At 40.8% G+C, this 16,268-nt stretch overlaps 1 protein-coding gene across 12 annotated transcripts in view; it reads left to right on the top strand.

Annotated features, from left to right (window-relative positions):
* Positions 1 to 16,268, top strand: part of DTNA (dystrobrevin alpha) — a 180,969-nt gene that overhangs the window by 123,282 nt on the left and 41,419 nt on the right. For 7 of the 12 annotated variants that reach the window (XM_066181763.1, XM_066181753.1, XM_066181809.1 and 4 more), the window contains 5 exons: positions 2,856 to 2,961; positions 4,953 to 5,119; positions 7,659 to 7,783; positions 12,378 to 12,458; positions 14,355 to 14,444. In XM_066181763.1, coding sequence (XP_066037860.1) covers positions 2,856 to 2,961; positions 4,953 to 5,119; positions 7,659 to 7,783; positions 12,378 to 12,458; positions 14,355 to 14,444 — 569 coding nt within the window. Of the gene's footprint in view, positions 1 to 2,855; positions 2,962 to 4,952; positions 5,120 to 7,658; positions 7,784 to 12,377; positions 12,459 to 13,881; positions 14,232 to 14,354; positions 14,445 to 16,268 lie in introns of those variants that run through there. The other 5 variants (XM_066181832.1, XM_066181816.1, XM_066181825.1 and 2 more) reach the window with 2 other exon arrangements.

The raw sequence follows: 16,268 nt of genomic DNA, 5'->3' as shown, positions 1-16,268 counted from the left end.
GTTTTGTTTACAAACTCCACTTAGAGCTAACAAGAGTTAAGTCTCTGACTGATGTAGGTACACAGCAGGTTTACAAAGCCTCTGTTTTGCATCTGGAGGGAGCCAAGTACTCTTGTAAATCTAGTCTGATATTTCACTTAAATTGACTTTATGTAGTTCTCATTAAATCCTCACCAGGGATGAACCAGAGTTTTGAAATGAATTTCAGATCTTTATGACACCATGGTGAATGGTATTAACAGTCTTAGTCACACAAAAGTCATTCTTTCTCTCTCTCTTATATTGCATGTAGCATTATCAGAAGTTGATACCTTTGAATAAGTTTCGCATTCTCACTTGTTCTCACATTGGGTCACTTCTGCTTCCCAGATGCAGAAGTTTCAACCCCCTCATATATAGAGATTCTTCAATTTCAGGCAAATAAAAACTTCTGGGAATTACCTGGCTGTGGTGTCAAATCCATCTGAAAGGATTTTTCGTTTTGCAGAAATGTTAATTATTCCCAGTTCTACTGGTTTACCTGATTCAGCCATTTTCGCTGTCTGTGAACCACTGCTAGACTGAATGGCTATTCAAAGTAGAAACAACAGTGTCACCTCCTCAGCAGATTTGTGGGACAGAAATGCTGGAGCAAGTTGACTTAATGTTTCAGAATACAAATCTGTGGCTCAAAAAAGTGTTTTATCATCACCACTTTCCGCCATAGATAGGATTGATGTGATGTTATACTGCATTTGTATTAAACAGTATTTTTACTATTGTAAAAATCAATTTTTTTAAAAAAAAAAATTATCCCAAAGTAAAAAGATAGACGCTAACTTCATTTTCTTAGCACTTGTCTAAGTGTTATTCCACAAACCTAGACTCCATCTGTGTGTAGTGTATATTTAGAAAACAGCTTTTGGTTTAAACTTTCTCAGCAGCTGAAAGAAAATTGCCGGAGGAAAATGTATGGAAATTGCTCTGACAGTGTCCTTTCAAGGGACACTGCTTTCTTCTCTAATCCATAAAATCAGTGATCACCAGAGCAGTTTCACCATAAAGTTATCATTGAAGCTAAGTTGCCTTATTTGGTGCCAATCAGATTTTAAAGTTACAGCTGCTTTCAAAAGCCCACTGCATTGTGGAAGAGCTGTTCTTGCCTCCTCATCTCTTTGCTTGTTAGACTGTTTGTGTGTGTCCCTTCAAGAGCAGAGGGAAGATCTAAGGCTATTCAGCTCTGCAGTATGGGGCAGTGGAGGTTCCTTCTTTTCCTGGGCTTCCTTCTACCTTTTTTTCCCTTGCGCTCTCAAGTTCTGCTGCAGACAACACAGACATTGGCGGGCAGCATTGGTCAGCAAAGCCATGCCAAGCATCCACAGCAGAAAAAGAAATCCACATCTCCAAAAGAAACATCTCTGAGCTGATGCTTATGGCATAGGATGCCTGTTTGGGAAGTGGTTATCAACTCTCCATGGCTGGGAGGATAATTCATACAACAAGCAGGTGGTAGTGTTTGACTGGACTTGCACACTGCAGTTGTTGTGGGGAATGGTAGTTTTCCTGTGAGATTTAGAGCTCATATTCTGGCTATTTCTGTTCATTAAAGAATCAAGCCCATTTTCACAGTAGCCTGAGGTATTTTCTCCTAGGGACAAACATCTTTATATCTTTCCAAATATCTTGCAGTATTTCATCCCTGAGACTGTTGCAGTGTGAGATGTTTTCCATTGATCACTCAGTGGATAAGAGAAATAATGTTTTTATTTACATCTGGTGGTAATTGTGTATAAATGGAGCACAGATATTCCATCTGGAAATCTCATCTCTTAAAAGAATTCCACAGCATGCAGAGATGATACATGTCACTGCATAACTGCTGCTTAGCTCCCTCATGAGGTAACCACAGTTCTTTAGCAAGTTAAAGCAGCAGCTTATGCAATCAGAAATGAAAATTTAGCCATCCCTTTGGATATGGGGATACTACTTAAATATGTATGTCTATAAAACATATCTACATATATTCTCAGCAGGGCTCAGTATTTTTGCATCTTAAATTTTATTTAAGGAAGGCTCAGTTGCTGATTGAAAAAACAAATGCACTAAGATTTGTGATTACTTTTTCCAGGCACCTAAGAAATTTAAGGCCCTAGATTGCATTTTTAAAATCAACAGGGATATCTTAGAGTTTAAATCTCTTTGAAATTTAAAGGGGCATAGATCTCTGAGCGCTTAAAGGCATGAAGAGTTTAGGAACAGTTGCAGTCCCTGAGCGTATACAGTCTTGACATCCCACAATCAGAGCTCACCCATAACTAGTTGCTATTGCTCCTCAGACAAACAAAGTTTCTTAAATTACAGTAACAAATTGCCTGTGCCGGTCTCTCCTTATCCTATATTTCTTTTGAATTTGTACTCCCTTGCCAATATTTTCTCTCATTTTCTTTTTTGGAGTAGTGTCAGCAGTGATTTTTCATTTGAAAAGTGGTCATACACAGTGATACCCTACATGCACTTGTACTTGTCACACGATCCTCAAAACAGATGAGAACATGTGGAGTTGAATACCACCCTTAACCATAAAGCATCTTCAGGCAGTGACTCCAGAAGAGATCTGGAAGTGAGTGGGAGCTAAGTGTCTCCAACCCAGCCTTGTGAGAATGACTTCTAGTCATCAGTTGTATCATTGTACTGACTAAAAATAGTCTGGGAAAGCTTTGCTAGTATCGCTTGTTCTTTTTAGTAAATCAGGGCTACAGGCAAACAGTGTTTGAAGCTTATTCCCAAGTGTTTCTGTAGACAAGATAAAGTAATTTTGAGATGTCTAATTACTGATTTTTTTTTTTTTGTGCATGTTTGTTTGCTTGTTTGAGCAGAAAAAAGTCACATTAAACACTTTCTTGGATACTCTCATGTCTGATCCTCCGCCACAGTGTCTAGTGTGGTTACCGCTTCTGCATCGACTGGCAAATGTTGAAAATGGTAAGTAAAGAGACACTGCCAAAACACAGTTACAAGAACAAGCTTTGGTGTGATGATTTTCATACTCTGTAGATGGTTTTGTAAAAGCTACTGTACAGGGTTCATTGACTCCATGTGCTGTTTTTACAGTGACTGGTAAAATATTTGAAGACTGTTGGTCAATCAACCAAGAACATGGCTTAAATTTTGCTGTGCTCAGGAAGTTAACCTGATCATGTCTCCTCCTGTGCTCTGGATAAGCAAAGAGCAATAGGCCTTTGTCCATTCACACACTTATATTTGGTACACTATCAAGACCACAACTTTTATTAGCTATGACATATGGCAGCAGAGAGGGAACAGCTTGGCAGTTTCCGTTTGTACGGTATTCCTGGCAGGACATGTCCAGTGCAGTGCAAAACACCAGCCAAAATGGTCCTTAGGAAGGATCTACTCCTAAGTCTACACTGCCAGACCATATCCTCTGAAAAGGAAGTTCCCTGTGGATGGTGTGCATCCATTATTGGTGATAAAAAGAAAAGGAGGAGAAGTTGTATGTGTTCTTGTGCCAAACAAATCCCTCTTTCACTGAAAGGCATCAAGGTGGGTAAGGTGATGTTCCCGAGACCTTTTCAGCTACAGAGCAACCTATCAATCACACCTTCCTCAAGCTCTTGTCATCCGTCCCTGCCCCTCACCAGCTTCCCAATGTTTCCTAGTCTAGAGCAGAAACCCTTCCTGCTGCTGAATTATGGCAAGGCATTAAACCCCTGACACATTCAACACTGATCCACATTTCCCCAGACTGAACCTTATGACAGAAAGGCAGAGGGTGGCTGGAAACAAGGGGATGTTCAGTACCCTGTGGTAAATTGGGTACATGCTGTAGCAAGGAAAGAGGAACAGGAATAGCACTATTGCCCAGGAAGTGCTTCAAAATATCTCAGTTGGTGCTTTAGCGTCCTCAGTGACTTGCCTCCTTGTCACTATCTGCTTCTGAACAGAGAACAGGTCTTTCCAAAGGCCAGCTTTCCAAACCTGGGCTTCTAAAGCCACGTGTTCAACTCCATATATAGGTACCTAAATGACACCAGTTGTACAGATGAGACAGCAGTAATTAAGAGACAATAACATGTCTAAGTACACTTTCATCCTTTCAGTAGTAATACAGCTGAGTTTGACTTTTCCTCTAAGGTGCCTCACTTCAGCTGCTTTAAAGCACAACAAAACCTTCAGCTTCTCCCAGTGGTGCAGCTGCAGCAGATTTTCCCCACATACAAATATCCTCTACCACAGAATAGTTTGGGTTGGAAGGGACCTTAAAGATCATGCAATTCCAACTCCCTGGCAGGGACACCTTCCACTAGACCAGGTTGTTCAAATCCCCATCCAACCTGGCCTTGAACACTTCCAGGGATGGGTCATCCACGACTTCTTCAGGCAACGCAATCCAGTGCCTCACCATACTCACAGTAAAGGTTTTCTTGCTAATATCTAATCTAAATCTACCTTCTTTCAGTGAACCCATTCCCCCTTGTCCTATCCCTACATGCCCTTGAAGAAAGTTCCTCTCCAGCTCTCTTGTAGCCCCTTTAGGTACTGGAAAACTGCTCTAAGGTCTCCCTGGAGCTTTCTCTTCCCCAGGCTGAACTCTCTCAGCCCATCTTCATAGAAAGCCCTCATCTTTGTAGCCCTCCTCTGTACTCTGTTATGTGTTATGTATTCTGTTAGACAGTGAATACTGAACACACACATTTTATGCTGCTGTGAGCAAGAGGTACAGATTCCAGCACAAAAGTGAAGAAGGGATTGGTGCCCAAGGTAGGAAGTGTTGTCCATGGCTTAGCACAGGTTGCTGTATTTTCATGGGTCAGAGCTGTCGGCAGCATCTAACACTGCAGATTCCTTTAAACAAAGAAGGGAACACCCTTCAGTTTGGGGTTTGTCCATAAACATTTTCTGGGTGCTTCTTTATTTTGTTTTTTGGCTGACCATTTCTTCCTCCCGCACAGTCTTCCACCCCGTCGAGTGTTCCTACTGCCACAGCGAGAGCATGATGGGGTTTCGCTACCGCTGCCAGCAGTGTCACAATTACCAGCTCTGTCAGGACTGCTTCTGGAGGGGCCATGCCAGCGGTTCCCACAGCAACCAGCACCAAATGAAAGAGTACACGTCATGGGTAAGGGAAGGCTCCTGCCTCGCTGCAGACTGCTTTGCCCTCCAGCCATCAGAGAAGTCCCCAGCCACAGCTCTGGGCAGCTGTCTGGTCGGGCAAGCTGGAAGCCGGGCTGGCACTTTGGATTAGTGACCCTGTCTGGGAGGCTTCGGCCTTGGGAGCCATCAGGAGAGTGTGGAGGTGGGAATGATCTTTTCTGGGTGAGGATCTGGGGCGCCTGTGACGGTGTGTGCCGCGGTGAGGGCAGCGCAGGAGGGGCTGGCAGCAGGGCACCAGGCTCATGGCAGCTTCTCCCGTTCCCACAGGACTCACGGTAAAATTGTCATTGGCTTGCTCTGTTTGGCTACATGTAAATGAAATGATGAATACTTAATGCTCATTCATCAATATTTTCAGTTGAGTGGCTGCAGCATATGCGTAGCATTTGGGATGATCCTGGCTCTGTAGATTTGAGCTTGGTCACAGGCTTAGATCCACAGTAGTGGTTACTATAGAGAAAAGCTCACTTCAGTCTTTTTGTTGTTAATCAAAATAATGCAGTGTTTTTTCTAAGCTGAAAGAGAAGCATCAACAGCAGCCAGAACCCTAACCTTCCCTGAAGGGCATGAGACCTGGGGACTCAGCTTTCCATGGACTGGAGCAAAGCCCCAGTAGAACCCCTTGGTCACAGAGCATCAAAACCCTTCAGGGTTCAAATCCAGAGATCAGCAAAAAATACCTAATCAATCTCAAATATTCAAAAGTATACTGTAAAAAAAAAAAAAAAAAAGAAAAAGAAAAATCATGCATACAGCAAAAGCTCCCATTTGTACAGTGCTTTGTACTTTTTTTTTAACAAAGTTTTGAAGTTCAGTACTTTTAAAATGTTTGGTCTTCTACTGATGGAACAAGCAAGGGTTAAATTTGACAGGGTTTGCTCTGTATGCCAGTCATACAGCCCTGCACTGTATCCCAGCAGACCTGGGTCTGTAATTGTTTCTGTGGGTCCTAATTGCTGCTTGTTGCATAGACACAAATGGCCGGAGTTTAGTATCTGTATAGTAAAAGTGCCCACTATGTAGCTCAGACTCCATTCCTAACAGCAATTTGTGCTATAAAATCCATTTTTTGCTGTAACCAGGGAGCTGTAATTAAAGGTAGGAAGTAATTGGAAAACCTAAGATTTCTGCTTAGCGGAAGACAAAAATATGACCACATGCCTAGTGCTTTCAAATGTTTCCTTGCCAGAAACAAATGTTTTGCTTCAGGTTTGAAGTTGCCTTTCTGTAGCATTCATTAGCATTTGTTCAAACCTGGTTAGCGTTCTCCATAATGTACCAGTATCGAGCTCCACATGCAGATTGCAAGTGTTCATGGCTGCAGTGGAAATACACTGTTCTCAATTTAGAGTGAAATTGCATTTATAACGAAAGAGAAAGAGCTTGAATTTCACGTATTTGGGTTGGATTTCTCTAATAGAAATATTTCATTATGGACTTCGTGGCAATCATAAGTTGTGCAGGATGTGTACCCACAAATACAAAACCCTTTCTGTCAAATTCCAGAAAGATTTTTCAATTTCAACCTGTAGAGCTGTGTTTTGGGGAGAGGAGACAGTGTAAGGATCAGTAACCCTCTTTTACTGGCAGAGAACTGAATCACAGACAGTTGAGTTGAATTCCCTGAGAATCCCTCACAGCCTAAAAGACACCCTAGATCTCAGAGATCCTTTAGAAGGGAGGTTGAGTTTACTCCTCAGCTGCCTAGTCCCCAAACAAAACAGAAAGCAGAAAATACTGATTTTAGGGGTTTTTTGACGCCGATGAAAATTATGCTTCTTGCACAGACCCTCCCCATCTTTTGGGGAAAGTGTCAGTACGTCAGTCTCTTTTGAAGTGCTTTTGACACAGTGGGGCAATTCCTGGCAAGCTCCTGTCTCAGATTTCTATTCTCCAGTGATCAGTGGCCAAAGTGCTTTTGACACAGTGGGGCAATTCCTGGCAAGCTCCTGTCTCAGATTTCCATTCTCCAGTGGTCAGTGACCACAGGAGGTGGAAGATAAGCTTTGTAATAGCAGCTAAACTGTACAGGGTACTGGAGGTGAGGAGGGAAATGTTAGTGAGGGGGACAAACAAAGCAGCCTAGTGTCTGGCCCACATCTAGGAGGGAAATGGTGTCCCATGCAGTGTATCTGTGGGGGCAAGTGTACTCAGGTCCATTCTCCTTGCACTCCCTAGCTGGTGAGGTACAAGCCAACACCAGTCCAGGTGACCCAAACTGTGCTCTACATCGTTCAACACTGCCTGAGTGCAGCATTGCAAAAAAGCCGTGGCAACTGTCCCTACAGATACACCCCCAGCCTGCTCTAAAGGCCGACGAAGGTAACAATAATCCTTCCCCAAAGAGAGCACTCTGCCGTACCAGACTCTTGGCATGGGAGGGGGGGCAAGGGGGATGGCAGTACCTGAGCTGTTAGAGCTTCCTGTTGTTTTGTGCTTCCTATAGCAGAAACAGTATGCACCTTACTTGTCCAGATTACCTCTACCTTCCTTGTTCCTCCCAGAAATCACCTGCTAAGAAGCTAACTAATGCACTTAGCAAGTCTTTAAGCTGTGCTTCCAGCCGTGAACCTTTGCACCCAATGTTCCCTGACCAGCCTGAAAAACCTCTAAACCTGGCTCATATTGTGTAAGTATCTGTGTGCTGTAGACAAAGTAAGCTTCGTTGTAGGAGTTGCTTGCACCAAGTGTAGATACTACAGCTCTGAACAAAGCAGGAGGCAGATGTGGCTTGTCCAGCTCAATGCATCACAAGTGCAAATTTGCTGTGCAAATACTTAGTGTAAAAATGTTCTTCTGGTGTGACTTCACTTGAAAAAATAATGGGATATATACCTACAATCAAATACTGGGACACAACATTGGAATGTCCCCATTCTCCTCAAGAGATGTCCATGCAATTTCATGGAGTTTCAGCACTTTGGGATGTATTGATGCTGAGAACATTAGTTCTGTCATCTAGAGACTCTTAATTTCAGTATATCACAGGTATGTCCTGACACAAGGCACCAGAGAAAAGTGAAATCAGACCAGTTCAGTAAAAAAGGTGTCAGATGTCTCACTGACTTTAGTGGAGCTGTGGCTTCACCCAGCCTTGAAGAATTGTGTTAGTCTTCATAAAAAGTGTGCCTTCAACTGCCAAGTCACTTGAAAAGAGCCTAGTATCCTTATGTTTTGATATGTTGAGAAAGCAAGATTATTTTTTGGTATAGTAGCATGTCACTACTTTTTTTTCTGCAGGAGTGAAGAAAACCAAAGCAGAAAAAAAATGTATTTGTGCAGGGTGGGGAAAGTACTACTTTGGATAGTTTTTCTTCTAAAGCATGTCCACTACCCATAGTGGCAGATACTCAGATTTTCTCATTTATCAACTTGGCTTACCTTTGCTTCCTGATCCTTAAAAAAAAAAAAAAAAAAAAAAAGGTTGAGAAATGGGTTTCCCATAAAATTAAGGAAAAATTAAGACATTGGTTGGAGGAAGGGTACAAAGAAATTAAGTTGGAAAAAATATTCCAAAAATACTCTGTTTAAAGTATTTCTCTTATTTTGGTATATTTCTTAAGGAAATATCTTTCTTAACCATGTTCCCAGGGCTCCTGACTGAAGCACTTTAGGCAGCAACTATTAGAATTGCATTTACATGCTGCATATGTATATTACTGGCTGCTGGAACTGCTCTGGTCTGTTATTATTATACATATTTACCTTTCTCTGTCTTGAATATTTGTAGCATCTTTAAGGGCAGGTGTACACCAGCCATTGTGGGCTGCGCAACACCTGGAAAGTTCACCCAACCTGCCTGACATTTTGAGGGTGAATTATGCTGATGGTCTTCCTTGTGTGGTTATAGCAGAACTTCTTCAAGGTGTAAGAGAGTGCTCTGGTCTTCAGAGACGAGGTTCCTCTGACAGATATATAGTGCCAAATCCCTATCACATTTAATTTACAGTTAAAACCCCTCCACCTCTTTGTGGAAGGATACTGGGAGGATGTTGTTTTTTGGCAGAAATGATCCAGAGTTGGATCTGCTGTGCTCCCTCACTGCTGTGCCTGGCCCTGCTGGCAAGTCAGGGCAGATTTTGGCCATCCTTAAGGGAAATGGAGAGAGACAGAGAGCTTGAAACAAAAAGAGAAGCCTCTGTTCCCCGTTGGCTGGGGGATCTTGAAGGCCTGGGGATATGTCAGAATATAAAAGGTAGTGAAAACTGGGCTACTGTGAATGGATTAAATGCATTTAGGCAAGGCAAGGGGAAGGGACCATAATTAAGTAGGAACTGATCCAAATTTTTGCTGTGAAATTAACACCTTCCCTTACTCCTAAATATACAGACAATTTAGAGTGATGGGATGTGAGAACAAACCACCATCTATTCTGTTTTATGACAGTTTCTCTTTATTCATAGATTGATGGTAAAATAACTTGGCAATATATATTGGCTATAACGATGCATGAGTGAGAAACCTCTAAGTTGTGGAGGTATCATGATCCACAGCATAATTGACACAAATTAACTGAGGGGAGAGGAATGCTACACAACCTTGTCAAGAATATCTTCTCGCTGATGCAATTTTTATTTTTAAACAAAATGGAACTTGAGAGAAACAGCTCTGGGCAGGAATCCAGACAAAAAAAAAAAGGGGTTTATATTTGCATTAGATAGAAGAATTCTGGCAACAAAACAGTATCCTTTTCTTAGCTTCCAGCTTAAATGGGGGCAAGTGCTCCCTGCATTACCACAGAGACTTTCCTTTTGATTGTTCTTCTACCTTTGACTGGCACCAGACAGAAAGACTGCATGTTTTTTTTTTTTTGTTTTACTGGTGCCACACAAAATCTTGAATTAAGCAAGAAATACATAAAAGGCCTCATCTAGAGAAGTAGTTATTAAGGTGTCATAAAGTTGATGGTAGAAATCCTCCCACTGATGGAAGGTCATTTTTCCTCTCTGTACATAAGATTAGCAACATGAAAGAATGTCCAGACTGCAGAGAGAATAAATGGCATGCCCAGTGCATCACAGAGGTATTTTTCAAATCCATTCTGCACTGACCTGACTTCATTTTCATCTCAAGCCTCTGGGGCATTATTTTTGACATCAGTGTAAACAGGTTAGAGCAGCCTGGAGCACTTTGGAAAATTCCTCCTATTTAATTTGGTTTATTACTGAGGATATATGTTGTGCCATAGCATGCTTTTATTACATAGCATATTTCAATAGCATTAAGTGTTTTCTGTCTCCTTGAGGACAGTTAATCCAGTATCAATAGCTCACTTTTATCAGAAACCTGAATCACTCACTTTCAGGAGTTTAAAAATAACCTCAGAAAAATATAATTTATAGTCAATAACTGAGTTTTCCTTTGTTTTAAAATAAAGTCTGTTGTTCTTGTCTTACCACATCACACAACTCTATGTGTTTGAACATCCATTTGATATTCAAGTGGAACCTGAGGACTGTGACAGTGGGCATCAGCCTTTAAGAACTTGCTTTGGGAAAGCTCTGGATTAGTTTAATATCATTTTTTTCATTATAATGATTGACAAAGTAATGCTAATCAGAAAACCTTAGCAAAGTCTTGGAGTTTAAAGATGTTTGTACACAAAAGTAACTTGGCTTTTGCAAACAGATTAATGAAATTTTATGCATAGAGGCTCTCATGCTTTTTGCAGAATCAGGATCATAAAAATGGAGTATGTCCAATGTATTACCATTAATTACACATATTAAACTGACAATTTAATTAATGATCTCTTTTCCATTCTATTCTGCCTGCAAAAGAGATACTTGGTGAGTATTTTTCTTCTTTAGTACACTTGTTGAAGGAAAAGCTTGGAAAAATTGTGATAATCGCAGAATTACCAAAAAAATAACATTGAACACTTCCCTATAAGTACATGGAAGACAAAGGACTGCTTCTCAAATTGATGACTGATCAGAACTGGAGGTTTTCATGACATTCTGCAGATGCAGGGTTAAGTTATAACTGTATTTTGATATAAATAAATAATGCTCTACATCCTACCTCTTTCTTTTCACAGTTTTAAATTTCTTAAAATTGGTGTGGCCTTATCATGCTGAGAAATGCATTTGGATTTTTCAAATACCACATTTTTTGCCTGTTTTATAACAAGTTACGATACAAAATATATAGTAATAGTTCAGTTCTATGCAGAACTGGCTTTCTTGGAAATGCTTTGGTTGACCAGTTGTCTTGCACAATTGGAGCCCAGTGAATATTTTGCAGATGGCTACCATATTTTGATTTGCACATCTGCAGAATTCAAAAAGCAAGATAGGTCTTCCACAGAGCCTAAAGGGGAATATTAATCAAACTGAGGTCTGAATTATGTGGCTTCAGATTCTGCTCATATCTGGCTGAACACCCTGTGATTTGAATAACATACCTTTTAGTTCTTCCTGAGCAGATAGATCTTTTACCCAGTGTTCCATAAGAAGTTTGCTAAGAAGGAGAAATTTCTTCTTAATGGATACAGAAGGAGAAAATTATATACAGATTATTTTTAAGAGTAGACAGTAAAAGAAAGCAGAGGAAAATTCCTTCTTGTTTCATTTCTTGCAAAAGCAGGAAATAAAGAATGTAATAATGAAATCATCATTACTAATGGGTCCTCTTGAACTAAATAGTTACTCTAAATTTTGACTTGGGGGTTTGATATACCAGTTTAAAAGCTTTGCCATCAAACCAGTTTAAAATTCTGCATATTTTATAGGATTCTGAGGGCTTGGGTACACTGTGGTCACTATGTGGATTCAATAGCATGGAGCTTAGCACTTCATGAAAAGATGCATCATTTATTGGCAGTTCCATGCTGCAGACCTCCATGCTACCACAGAAAACTGACTGCCAGTTCCCATCCTGGCTCGTTGAAAGCAGGGACTGCACTCGACACAGTTGTGTCTGGAAAGGAACAATGTCATCCTGGCTATTATACCAAACCAGGGGAAAAAAGTCAAGCAGGTTGCTTAAAACTCACCTCAGAACACACAAAGGCATTATTTCCCTCCAGGCCTAAGTACCAATGTATTTTTATCAACTTCTTAAAACCACAACATCTATAATTTGAAACTATTACTATGTAAAGCAGAAGATGCCAGTTGCAATGTTACTTTAAACAGGCTCATTCTGTTCTATATAAATAATGTTGCTGATGGTGGGGGGTTTGGTGCAAAATTAATGCAGCTGGGTATTTTGTCTTTCAGGCCCCCCCGACCTGTAACCAGCATGAACGACACACTCTTCTCCCATTCTGTTCCCTCAGGAAGTCCCTTTGCAAACAGAAGGTGAGTTCTTATCCCTATTTATATCAAACTATTATATGGTAGTGGTGGAAGTTTCAATTTTCAGTTCCCTCACAGGAGTAAAAAAAACTCCAACCCTCTCACACAGTAAAATCAAGAGATGTGAGCAGAGAAATGCCTTGGTCAGTTTGGACTGATACCCAGACATCTGAACAGAGAGCTGGAGTTAAGGCACCCCAGGCTCCCCACAGCACAGCACTGAATTTCATCTCTCATTGAACCATTCTGACCCGCTAAAATGTGCTCCCATGCAACCCCAGGCACCTTCCCATAGGGACCCAAAATGGGCTACTGATTAAAACCATTTTGTAACGGCACTATGGGAATAGGAACTGGGACGTGCCATTGTCTACTGGGAATGCTTGCATCATACTGCAAGATATGGATGAACAAAGAGAAGGTGTCTTCATACTTCCCAGATATAGAAAGACATCCTTTCTCCTGTTAAACCATTCTGATTTTCATTAAAATCAACAAGGGAGAAGGAGTAGTCTGGGAATATGGTGACTGACCCTTCAGTAAACAAGCCAGGAAAGTCTCATCAGAAATATAAATCCCAAAGAGGAGGTGCTTGCAGCTGACTGTGTACATTTTGACTCAATATTTTGGCTTATCCAGCCAAAATATGTGTGCAGCATTTGCTAGCTGTCTGACCCCATCTATGTAAGCCTACAAAGGTACATGGGTAAGAAGGTGGCAGGAAAATAACTTCCAGCTGTCTTGGGGAAGATGAGCAATGTGTCTTCCTTGGGTACATTTTATTGCTTGACTCCTGCTGTGTGTGTCAGTGCTTTAGCATTCCCAAATGACTAAACACAATGTCTGGGTATGCACAGCTACATATTTTAACACAAAAACTGAAATCAAACCTGTAGTGTACACTGCAGAGTAAAGATGGTTTACTGCTTATTTGATTTATGAATTTTGTTGCCATGAGCTGTAAACAGTAAATTCTCAGTGTTATCTTAGTGCAAGTGGGTGTGACTGAGATGCTTTTTGAAAGCCAGTCCCTGAGCAGCCCCCAAGGTCAGATCTGCTGCCTGTACAGAGAGACTGCAAATGCAGATTCATTTCTGTTGTTGGAATATATGGGGGTTTATGTGCAAGGCAGAGTAATGTTTTTGTAGCCTCTCCAGAAGAGGTCACTAAGAGCAGTGCTCTTTAGGACTGTTGCTGATCTGTGTATTCCCTGTGCTCGATCAACAAAAGTATGCTTTGCTACCTAGGCCAGGGACCTGCAGTAACACTCACAGCACTGTCTACTGTGCTGCTTGTCTTTCTTTGCCTGTAAAACATACCCAATTATTTACTTTTGTCCTCTTTGGTAACTGACTGTCTTTAACTATCAGGTTTAAACTTAATATGCTTCCTGAGCTATTAGAATTCCTATTTTTTTTTTTCCCAGGAAGCACTCCTTGATGAGAATCCCCTGAAGGCAGGTGGTAGTACCACCCCTCTCAAGCATAGACTTGTACCACCCCAGACTTCCTTATAAGTGGACAGTGTGACATCCCTGTACAGTTAAAAGTTTCAATGATGCAGCGGTCATTGACATTAACATCAACTCTTTTAGAGTTAACTGTACCCTGTTATGTAAGGTAATGACATTGACTGTATATTAGACGTTTTATAACTTTTTGTTTCATTGACGTAGCAGGATTTTAGGAGTTTGACAGCTTATTCTCAGTACTTCTATTTTCACCTTTTACAAATTTAATTTGCATTTTTTTATTGGAAAGGAAAAGCACCCTACAAACAGCTGAGTCAGTATCCTTTCTAAATAAATTAGATTTATTGTTATGAACCCCCTCTGAACACTCTGCTCTCTGTGTATTCTTTCTGAGCTATTAACAAGGTTTCATTGTTTGAATCATTCAGGTTACTTGGGGGTATAAATGCAGCCAGTCCTGTGGCTGATGAGCATTCTCTTATAAAGCTGTATGTAAATCAGCTTCACAACAATTCACGGTCAGTATGACAGCACTAACCTACTAATCGCAGTAGTTGTGTAGCTCATGCACTAAATCATTAGTAATTCTGCTAAACTACTCAAAATATTCTTTAAGGAAGGCTCTGATGGGCTAGAGGGTTTCTGTGGCTCTAATTAGTCTTTTGAATAGACTTCCTGCTGGCTGTGGGCTTTGCCAACTTCTCTTGCTTCTGCGCAGCACAAGTCTTTCATTTTACCTTTTGCACATGGGATTAATATTAATATGTCCAGTGGAAGTTGGAGACATTGCGTTTGAAAACTGAGAAAACTACACCTCTATGGTTCCATCATCAGTGTATGACTTGCCTGTTGTGTCCTTGAATGAAAGAGGCTTGCACAAAAGCCTGGAAACGACTCCAGGTCTCACAGCCAGCCTCCTCTGCCTCAGCTCTCACTGTGGGTGGCTGCTGTTCTGCCCTGAGTGCTGCTTGCCAATAACCCTCCCCAGACCCTTCAGCTTTGCTTTTCAAAATGACCACAGGAAAGGCGGATCTAAGTCCTGCTGAAGCTAATGAAAGCTTCCCATTTACATAGTGAGCACAGGATTTGGACCCATGCCTCTCGTAGCTGCACGCTTTTTCCAGCACATTCCCTCACATCTCAGTGACCTGAAGGAAGATCCTGTTTCATTCTGCATAAAAGAAATACACAATTGCATAAGAACAGTTTCCCAATCTTTTTTACATGAAGTGTAATCGCCTTTACTTTTTTTTTTTTTCAATTGATCCATGAGCATTAACTATAATTCAGTAAGAATTATCCATACAAAGGTACTTTTCTGCTAAATGACAAGATCTTCAATCTGGGTTAGACTAATAACTGTATCTTAACTCATTCTTTTAAGTTTTACTGTTACTATTGCCCTGGGAAAATCAGGCCTCATTAGTGGAAGCTCACCCTCTTGAACATCAGAGAAACAGACTTTGATGGCCCTGTTTGCAATTGTGCTGATTTTATATTAAATACTCCATGATCCATATCATAATAAGAAGAGTACAAACTCAGAGTAAAATTTCTAGCTGGATGTAATCAACATTAAAAGCTCTGCTGGCTGTGTTCTCACTGCAGATAACTTATGGTTACTTTGTGTTGCAGTCTAGTCCAGAGGTTTCACATAGCTTTAAGTGAGGTTTTTATGTAATTTGAATGTTTATTCAAAGGAGAATTGGCAGAGAATGTCATTCATAGCATTCCCATGGTATTTATTTCAGCTACTTGTGTTCACATAAGAACATAGCCATTCTAACCAGTTTCTCCCTATAGCAGCAGATGATAAATTCAGCACATCAGCTCATTCTGCTGCTGGAAATGGATAGCATCTCCTAAGTTCAGCACACTACCACCTTTATTTCTGGATACATGGGTATAAACTGGAAATTAACTGGGAAGATGGAGAATCTTGTTAGAGGAAAGATCTTTGATAATTGGTAAATGCAGTGACACATTGCGAGGAACAGCTGAAAGGAGATGGAACATTATATACGATTTACACTTTAATTGCATCTGAAGCACAGATTTCGGGTGGGTACACAATTACTCCAAAGCTCAAAGGAAGTTGGGTTCAGGCTTTCCCAAAGATGCTTTTTAATTTCTTCAAGCTGCTTTAGAATTAAAGTCCACTTAAAATTTCTGTGCTTGTTTGCTTAGTTTGAGCCAGCAAGTCCATAAGAGAGCTTTAATGAGGAGGTTGGCTTAGCAATTACAAGCACCTTTTTTCTTAACATATACAGTGTGGAAATTGGTATCAACAATATGCTCTGTGCAGCTCAAGAACAGCTTTAAAGCACTTGTGCTAGAAAAGA

The sequence above is a fragment of the Chamaea fasciata genome, unplaced genomic scaffold, assembly GCF_029207755.1.
Source record: "Chamaea fasciata isolate MVZ Bird 193981 ecotype frontalis unplaced genomic scaffold, bChaFas1.0.hap1 SCAF_1, whole genome shotgun sequence".
NCBI classification, from domain to species: Eukaryota; Metazoa; Chordata; class Aves; order Passeriformes; family Sylviidae; genus Chamaea; species Chamaea fasciata.
This window is presented reverse-complemented; position numbering and strand designations above follow the sequence as displayed.